At 36.1% G+C, this 10,365-nt stretch overlaps 1 protein-coding gene across 1 annotated transcript; it reads left to right on the top strand.

Moving 5' to 3' along the window:
* The first annotated feature begins 205 nt into the window (after positions 1-205).
* LOC119836253 (TWiK family of potassium channels protein 18-like) lies at positions 206-2,837 on the top strand. Its single transcript, XM_038361532.1, has 2 exons — positions 206-809; positions 1,701-2,837. The coding sequence occupies exons 1-2, from the start codon at positions 290-292 to the stop codon at positions 2,423-2,425; spliced, it is 1,245 nt and encodes a 414-aa protein (XP_038217460.1). The 5' UTR covers positions 206-289; the 3' UTR covers positions 2,426-2,837.
* The last annotated feature ends 7,528 nt before the right edge of the window (positions 2,838-10,365 follow it).

The raw sequence follows: 10,365 nt of genomic DNA, 5'->3' as shown, positions 1-10,365 counted from the left end.
TTATTTAACCTTTTCTCGAGATCGACCCAAGACGTCACAATTATTCGGATCTAAAATTCGACATCATGAATCCAGGGATGATTTGCATTAAGAATCATAAATAAAATAATTTTTATCTTGTCTTCACAACGTATTGTATGTAGTCAACAAAGACGATAAATTAAAGGTATCCCAATTCACCCGTATCTATTTGTTCCAGATGAAACTACAAAGAGGTCAACAAAATGAGGACAAGGAGGATTCACGATAAGAAATACAAGATCCGATAAAGGATGTGTCAGTAACCACGATGATAGAGGAAGGGAGCCGCGAGACGAAGCGCGCTTACCGAAAAAATGAACTCATAGAGGAGCCAAACTGTTGCTTCGACCGAATAGAAGATTCCAGACTGTTCTGCTGCAAATGCGCGCACAAACGCCGCGCTTCCCCACTCACATGCCTAGCAATATGTTTCTTAGTACTCACATACAATCTCTTAGGAGGATTCCTCTTTCTAGCTATAGAAGGGAACACGGTAATAGAAGAAACAGCCGTAGCAGAGTCAAAACCGAACCTCAGCACTCAGGAGAGCGGAGATTTGCGCTCGAAGACTGTGGAAAAGTTGTGGTCGATAACAGAAGACTTGAATATACTTTACAAGGAAAATTGGACGAAGCTAGCAGCGAAGGAGTTAATGGACTTCCAGAATATACTGATGAAGTCGGTGAGGGGGGTGGATGTGGGAAGTCACGCGCATTACGACGACGCGGAGTACCGATGGACGTTTGCAGGGAGTTTTCTTTACGCCTTGACCTTAATAACAACGATTGGTGAGTATTATATTACCTTAACCTTTAAAAAAAATCTGAAGAGTTTTATGCTTGTACATAGTTCAGCCCGATCCGTCCAGTGATTTGGGTTGTGCGTTGATGTCAGTTAGTCCTTAGAGTTATATATATTTAGACTTATAAAAAAATAAACCTAGGCTAACAGAACCAAAAAAATATGAAAATAATCGATAAAAATATTAATAATAAAAACAACATCGACCGTGGACTGCCCAGGGTTGTATTTTAGAGCACTTATGGACAGACTGCGGCTGGAGTCACACTACATATTATAAATTTCTTAAGAGATCTCTGCTTGTTGGATCTGTGTCTCCGCTAGTTTTTCAAATGACCGGGTACCTTCTTTTCATAATACCTAGTATTATGAAAAAAGAAACAATGGAAGTCAATAAAAAATATATATTTTACGATACATTAATTTATGTTTAGTCGTATATCTCGAATGAGTAATAGGCAGTTTTATGATGGCGCCACGATATCTATAAACATGTTTTCCTGTTTTATTTAATAAAATTCGCAACTGTTAGACACGGCGATTAAAAATTGGGAAAATATTTATCATGAAAATAAAACGATTAAGCACTCCATTCATGTTGTAAATGAATTTATTATATTCAAACGTAGAATTTCATATTTTATGTTTATAGTGAGAATTTTATTGTCTGTATTTGTATTTAATTTACTTCAAATATGATATTCTCAATTTTATATATTTTTATATTACACATAGAAGAATAAACGACTCTTAGCGAATTTAGAATGAAAATAGGTTTCATTAAACAAATTCGATAGGAGTAGATGTAGGTGTAAATTTATAAGTATGGCACTATGCAATACTTATATACTACTATAACTTTCTTCATTGTTCTACAGGTCACGGCAACGTTGCTCCAAAGTCTTCAACCGGGAAGGTGGTAGCTATTGTCTACGCGTGTGTCGGTATACCCCTCATCATGCTGTACCTTTCCACCATCGGTGAAGCACTCGCCAGGAACTTTCGGTCCCTCTACTCTAAAGTGTGTCCAACGCGGCTCAGAAGCGGAGACTTCCACGCAAAAGCGGACTGTTTGAGCAGATACGCCATACCCAGAATAACAGACTGCGACAGAAAAGAAAAATTGTACGATCGACAAAAACGTACGCCATTCCAAGCCGCACTTAACCTAGATAGCTTCAGAGGAGGCTACCATTGGACATGTCGGGACCACACGAGAGTGCCAATTTTACTTAGTCTACTATTAATCGCTTTGTACATAGCGTTAGGTACATTTGTATTCCACGCGACGGAAAAATGGAATCTAATAGACGGGTGTTATTTTTCCCTATCCAGTCTCGCAACGATCGGCTTTGGGCATTTGAAACCCGGTTTATACGCTAGCACGGTATCAGCGAAAGCTGAGGACATTGCTGTGGGTGTGTGTTGTATTTATATACTAGTGGGTATAGTCGTTGTCGCGATGTGTTTCAATTTAATCCAAGAGGATATGAGTGTAGCCGTGCGGGGTTTTACTGCGCTATCTATGGGCAGTGCCAAATCGCGGGCTGTCCACAGCGTCGAAGCGTGCGACGACAAGATATCAATGACTCTAGTTTCCTGACATAGGGAGACGGCCGATGGGCCGTCAATAAATTGCCACGAGAAGCGACCCCAAGTTAGTTTCAAGATAGACAGCACTAATCCGACGAAATTTAATAGCTTGCCGAGGAGGAAGTCGGCAGCGTACGGCGAGGAAAGTTTCCAGAGGAACACGCCAGCGCGCCGTTCAGCCGGACACGCTGATCGCTGCGTCGAATATTTCGTTCCAAGAAGTCTGAGTGAGTTCAACTTAAGTGGTACGGGTAATGATTTCTGTGCTATAAGCAGTTTCGGGGAAAAAACTCGAAGGGACAAACGTGATAAAATGGTGACGTTCGAGGACGATCGGTCAATAGCCGAGGTCCCTGGACATACTCTGCCAGATGACGTGTTTATGTGACAATTCACATAGGTTTGTTGGGTTGAACATGATTTGTTACTTAATAAAGTTTTACACATACCGCTGTGTTTATTTAACTGCCTAAAACAAGTGTTTTAGACAAGTGTATATACTTGCCTTGCAATCAAATGATATTAAAATATGACAGTAAAAAGTAAATGTACAATAATCTACAGAGAGTTAATTAAAGCTTGAATGGGAAATGTAGCCTTCATTTTATAATGAGAATTGCACTAAACATTGCGGTCAAAGACAAAGTAAATATGCGCAATTATCGAGTGATATTAAGTTCTAAAGCGATAACCGATAATCTCTATAAAATATCACTTAGGGTTGCCTCAGTAAAGTAACAATAAATATAATAATATAATGATTTCACTAATAAGAAAAAAAAAGGAATAAATAATGGCCGCTCGCTAGTTGTCCCATTTGCAAATTTTTAGGTCAATAGCCTGCTATCTTGCTCAAACTTAAAATACTGCTGCTTCAAACTCGTTTCTCAATTAGAGCGGTTTTAATAATAGGAAGCTCTGGCTGCAGTAATTATTGCGTAATCGTTGTACAGAGAATGTTTGAGTATGGTTCTACAGATTATTACAAAATTATTAGTAGAAATATGTGGAAAATGTATCATGTACCACGGACCCTAGTATAAATAAATTGGGTAGAAATAAGTTTAAACATTCTCAAGGAGCACGCGATAACTTTGTTGATAATATTTACAATAGCGGATCTATTGCAAAATATAAAACAAGCTGTGCCCCGCGGTTTCACCCGCGTAAGTCCGTATCCCGTAAGAATATCGGGATAAAAAGTTGCCTATATGTTATTCTAGTTGTCCAGCTATCTAACCATATTTCATTGCAATCGCTTCAGTAGATTTTGCGTGAAAGAGTAACAAACACACACACACACATCCTTACAAACTTTCGCATTTATAATATTAGTAGGATTATAAAAAATGTTTTTTTTTAATAATTAAAGAGAATCGTTATGTGCCTATTTAAGTCATCAATAAAGCACTTTTTTGCATCTCTTAAGGTTAATAATATCTCAATTGACAGCCCTAGCGTTGCCCAGTGGATCGATCACCAACTAGGTTAATCTCGAACGATCCGTATTCACTAAATTCACTGCTTAGCATCGAGGGACTCCAGTTGCGGTAACTCCAAACTTATATAACCAAATGTAAGTATTTCATTATATGGAATTGATAGATACTGAATAAGGTAAGGACAAAGTGAGTTGAAGAGCAGATAGCGATTTGATGTAAGCATTGAGATGCAGGATTTAATGGATATAACATTTGATACAAATTCTAATCTTAGTCCATAATTTGAAGTAATTGTCAACAATAAATGCTTAGCAAATAAACAAAAAAAGGTGTGTGTGCAATTCACACACGATAGAAGTGAAACTTCAGTAAATCGTAGTATGTGTATTTCTGTCTCATTCTTTGCTGGCTTCATTCTAAACATTTTCGTATTTGTGTCTCTTACCTGTCGTTTTTTCCGTTGCATCAGGTTTGAAAACACAACGATTCTAAAGAAGTTTCACTTCAAAAATCAAAATGATGATGATGAGTTAAAATTGCATAATAATTAGTATGTAATGTTATGTAAGCAGTGGTGGCTCTGTGGTGGCAACCTCGGACGTCAAAATCGATCGAGTCTGGGTTCGAGACCAGGCGAGCGTGCAGGAAATAAATTGATTTTGCAATTTATCTGCACATGTGGATAACATCACCACTGCTTAAAACGGTGAAGGAAAACATCGTGAAGAACCGGCATGTCCAAGAATCAAAAGTTCGACGACACGTGGCATCTGCCAACCTGCACTTGGCCAGCGTGGTGGATTATGGCCTGAACCCCCATAGGAGGCCTGTGTCCCAGCTGTGGGAACATATATGGGCTGATAATTATGAATGTTATGTGTCTATTATTAGTTATTACTGTACTAGACAGACAAACATACAGATTATAATAATCCTCTAATGTATATCTAGAAGAAATGCAATGTAAACTTCGCTACGTACTAGAGCTCGCTGGAATTGAATTACTAGTTTTTATTGTCCCAACGTTTCAATACATCTCTGTCAAGCAGAGATTGTCTGAAGATTTCTATTAGCGATAGGAAATCAAGAGATTTTTAATGATCTCGAATTTAAACGACTTTATAAACCCTTTTTGAATTCCGATACTGGTCATTTCTGTGCATGGAACATTATTCTATATAATTCGAATAATAATAAAATGGGTTTAATAAACCTGTTGATCTAGTTACTAAGTCTGCGTATAGAGAATTATACTAAAATACTAAGTTTTCTTCCCAAGGGACGTATAGGCTTTGAAACATATCCCTGATTTAGTTAAATAATGTTAATGGGACTCATAGATAAAGTTTGTGGTTAGGTTAGGTAAGAGTTAGTACATTTTATAAATAGTAATTACGAATAAAAAAACTTGTTGTTTATTAGTCTCTTTGTATATATATATCAATAATCTTTTGTGATAATTCTAAGAAAGACTTAAACAATATACTAATTACATGTTTCTGAGCTTCTTAATATTTATGATCTGGTATCATATATTTTTTCTGACATCTTACTCATAAATTGAGTTCTCACTAATTAGACATTATTTTTTATTTTCACATCAGGTCACTCCGAAATTTGGGTCGAACAGCTAATAAGTATGTCGAACTGTATATTATTCATACAGTATATCTTTATCTTGGGACATAAACGGGCATAATCAAATACCGCTCAAGCCGCCGCAAGGAAAGGAAAGAGGACGGGAATAAACGAATGCACTATGAAAGGAGAGGAAAAGGATGCGGGCTGACAATATCACGCTGTCCTTTTGTGGGGTGTGGTACCTTCCCCGCTGTAAAATGACCCAAGTATAATCGAAAACGGTACAGTCGTTTTGTAAATACCTATAAAATATTTACGGACAGCGATTATTATTTGGTGCTATGAGATTTTAAGTCATAAATTATTTACTATATTTATTACATATATATTGTTTATAAATCAACTAGCAGCGCCCCGCGGTCTCACCTGTGTAAGTCCGTATCCCGTAAGAATATCGGGATAAAAGTAGCCTATATGTTATTCCAGTTGTCCAATTGTATACGTACCAAATTCCATTACAATCGGTTCAGTCGTTTTCGCGAAAGAGCAACAAGCAACAAACACGCACACATTCTTACAAACTTTCGCATTTATAATATTAGTAGGATGAATAAAATTTGATGCACACTAAATACAATATTACAACAAGAGACATAATAGAAATATCATGTATGGTGTTCTTATTGCTAAGAGCAATATTTCCCCTGTCCCAGACAACCCGGTAAAAAGGATAGCATTTAATTCATAATTGTTTTTACCTTTACTAAAGCTTAGTAATATCTGCGTACTTGTATTGCTCAACTTTATAAAGTCGAAGGCATTTAGTTAATAACAGTCTAGATACTCACTTTGCGGTTTGTTTCTAATATTAAAACGTACTCGGCATTCCATATTTGAGATTAATATAACTTGCAGGTAAGTTGGAAGTTATCTCAAGTTATTACTTAGTCGTAGAGCACTATCAAGGTAGTTTTAATAACATCTGCTGTAACATAATCTTGTAAGATCAATTATATAAGCTTGCGGCTGTAAAGCTTAATGTTTTATGTAAGTTATCGTTGTGAAATTTATAGTTGTATTATATAGTTGAGCATCCTTATAGATAGCATAGGACAAGAATTTTTTATGGAGAGAAATATATACATAAACGGATAATAATAGGTCGTTTGTATATTCTTTTTTTGTGCTGTTGTTATGTCCATTTGTAGAGGCGTAAGGTCTGCAATCGGCCTTACGCGTTAGCGCTTACCATCAGGCGGTCGCACCATTGTCGACGATGACCTAAAAAACGTCGTTCAATCTTTTGATCTCTGCATTTTCTTTTAATAGCATAGTTATTGTTTATATCCTGCTCATATAATAAATGCGAAAGTTTGTAAGGATGTGTGTGTGTGTGTGTGTGTTACTCTCACGCAAAAACTACTGAAGCGATTGAAATTAAATTTGGTACGCAGACAGCTGGACAACTAGCATAACATATAGGCAACTTTTTGTCCCGATATTTTTACGGGATACGTACTTATGCAGGTGAAACCGCGGGGCGCAGCTAGTATAAAGAATGACTGCTTATTATACAATTCATACATATAGATGAAATTTTTGGTCGAAATGAGATACGATTGCAAACCAGGAATAAATATTCGGTCATAATTTATCAACGTGTCTAAATGTTTTACTGACTACATTTGCAAGTCTCCAGAATAATTCAGGGGTTACAAAATTTTGGCAGTCGCGGGGGAAATTACTTCTCAGAACAGTATTTACGGCTCAGCTTTAACATTTCAATGAATTTATTTAAAGTGTACCTATACCTTTAAAGCGTATAGAGTTTAGTAAGGTACATCTTTCTTCTGTCTTCCGAATAACAAACGGCGTTAATGCAACTGTGAGCGTTGTTACAAACCTTATAAGGTTTCACATCGGAAAATATATTGTAAAAAAAAAACAATTTTATTTTTGTACTAATGAAATCTGTTCTAATACTTAAATACTAATGCCTGTGTATGAAGATATATCATATATGATTATATTGTACAGTCGTTTGACCGATTGATTGATTAAAGATTTTTATTCAGTTTAATTTGTTTATTTCACTTGGAAAACCAACAGCTTATATTAGGAAAGGGTTTAAAGTAGGAATGTAGTTTAGGATAAGTACAAGGAACTTAGGGTTCTAACGTATAAAGATTATATAAGAAATATATTATTGCCTGTGTGACTAGAAAAAGTTCATAGTACAAAATGTTTAACATTAAAAGTTATAAAACTAAAATCATATTCACTATATTTTTTTTTATATATAAATTTCGAATAAACTCGATTTCGATTAAATTTTACTTTTTTTTTATAAAAGAACTCTGTCGAATTAGGATAATATCCTGTTATGGTAGTAAGTTCTATTTGGTGTGAATAAATAAATAAATAAAAAATAAAATCGTTATAAATAGTTAAAAAAATTAATAAACCGTAAGCTTCCTACGAGTTTTAATTTTATCTATTAAATTCGCACTTGGACAGCGTGGTCAGACTTTGTTTGACCGAGGTAATCTAAATAATAAAAGTAAAGTAACTAATGAAACGATTGCAAAAATTTTCACGGCACGAATTGGGCCAGCTCGCACCGGGGAAGTACCACACCCCCACAGAAAACCGGCGTGAAATACTGGCATGCCACTGTGTTTCGTGCGGCGAGTGGGGGAGCCGGCCCGTTTCCTTTTCCTCACCCATCCCAGTCCATTCCTTCTTTCCAATCTTTAATCCTTTCCTTTTCTCTTTCCCCATAAAAGCGGGCAGCACATTCGTAGAGGCACTACCTTTGCGAATGTTCATGGGCGGTTGTGATCGCTTACCATCATGCGAACCACCAGCTCAGTTGCCCGCTATGACATAAAAAAAAAATTCTTTCACGAGAAAAACATCTCTAACTTCTTTGTTTTTTAAAGGTTTTGTTTTTTTATTGTTTATATGTATTGTTTCTGTATTAACTTATGCGTGTAGCTACAACAAAAAGTACTTTCTTTCATAACTGTATTCCCATTATTAAACCAGCTTATATCCATTCATGTAAATAAGAGTACAAAAGTACTCCGATTCGAAAGTTATTTATGAATAAAACTTTTGTTTTATGTATTTCAACATGCGTTTTCATGAATCAAAAACGAAAAAAGTCAGTATTTATCTCAGTCACTGTATGAATAACATATTCGTCCGCTGGAGTTATGAATAGTCACTTCGAGGAATAAAATAAATTTATCGGAAAGGCCAATACGGAATATCGAACTTACACTTTTGGGTTAGAGAATTTATTTTACACGAGAGCCCTTTGATATAAGTTTTTCAACATTTTTGTTACCTGTAGTATACCTGGTACTCTTGCGTTTGATTTTGCTAATATTTCTTTATCATCTGTGTGCAATACAGTATTAAATAAATAGATGAGACAGATTGTTATGTATATTATATGCTATAACGAGCTAGTTTAAGCTAGCAGTATAGTTTTATATTACGTTTTTTGTCTTTAATTACGCTTCATTTAAAGGAATAGAAGAAGATACGACCAATAGAGGCTAATTGTCGACGAAAAATGATAATTACTCGTGATAGAGCGCTAGCTGCGCCCAGCGATTTCACCCGCGTAAGTCCATATTCCGTAGGAGTATTGAGATAAAAAGCCTATATGTTATTCTAGTTGTCCAGCTGTCTACATACCAAATTTCATTACAATCGGCTCCGTAGTTTTTGCATGAAAGAGCAACAAACACATATCCTTACAAACTTTCGCATTAGTAATATTAGTAGGAAGGATTACACTTAATTGACAATGGCTTTAGAATAAATTTGACTACGTACTCCCAGGATAGCCTCTTTTTTATGCCATAAGCGGGCAACTGGGTCGGTGATTTGCATGATGGTAAGCGATCACCGCCGCCCATGAACATTCGCAGAGGCAGTGCCTATGTGAATGCGCTACCCGCTTCTAAGGGATAGGGATAAGAAAGGATTGACGACTGAGAGGAAGAAATAGTCATGGAAGAGAAAGGAAACGGCCCTTTGAAAAAGCTGTTATTGGATTTCATTATGACTAAATTTGGGACATTTAAAAATAACAGTGCATTGACATCCTAATTTCCATCCCGATCAAAGTCCTAAAACCCTCCATTAATATCATTTAAAATCCTCACAGGGGTTTGGAAATAAGGTATAATACATATCCATGAAATTGTAATTACCGCAGCGTTGGTTAGGCATCACCTGCCACTGATTACAAATGATGTGAGGCTTGCGGATGATTAGTATGACAAATTGTAGTCTGTCAGACGCACTCATTTAGATAATATCGATATTTGAATGCGGGGAAAATATTTTTTAGTCGCGTTCAATATCTTAGTGTTCACTACATAGTATGAGATAAAGGCGCTTTCTCTGTCTGTCCCTGTGTCCCTATGTGTGTATATGTATATATGCTTCAATCTTTAACAATGTGCAACGGATTTTTTGGGTTTTTTTATAGATAGATTTCAGACGAAGATATGTATAATAATATCTATTAAACAACCCCGAATATAATGCGTTGGAAGCCGCGGGCAAGCTAGTAATATACAACGCAAAGGCTAATAAATAACTCATAGTCCAAACTACTGGACCGAACGAGCTGAAGTTTGCCATGCAGATAGTCACTATGATGTAGGATAAGAAAGGATTTTGATAAGTTCTACCCTAAGGTAATAGACTACATAGTTGGTACCATGAAAAGTTATTAATTTATTTTGATTAATCAATGTTTAGCACAAACATTACATTACTTGATAAGCCACAACATGATGGTGCTATATATATGACAGTATCATGTAACCAACGAGAGAGCGTAATGCTGAGGGATCAATTCTCACAAAAAACTGAGGGTTGATTCGACAGGATCTAGGCTCTT

This window comes from Zerene cesonia, chromosome 23 (genome assembly GCF_012273895.1).
Source record: "Zerene cesonia ecotype Mississippi chromosome 23, Zerene_cesonia_1.1, whole genome shotgun sequence".
Classification (NCBI taxonomy): Eukaryota; Metazoa; Arthropoda; class Insecta; order Lepidoptera; family Pieridae; genus Zerene; species Zerene cesonia.
The sequence above is the reverse complement of the archived record's forward strand: the minus strand, read 5'-3'. Positions and strand labels throughout refer to the sequence as shown.

Coding starts and splice junctions, on each gene's coding strand:
- LOC119836253 (XM_038361532.1), top strand. CDS start 290: ATGATAGAGGAAGGGAGCCGCGAGACGAAGCGCGCTTACCGAAAAAAT. Junction 810..1,700: donor GACCTTAATAACAACGATTG/GTGAGTATTATA, acceptor ATTGTTCTACAG/GTCACGGCAACGTTGCTCCA.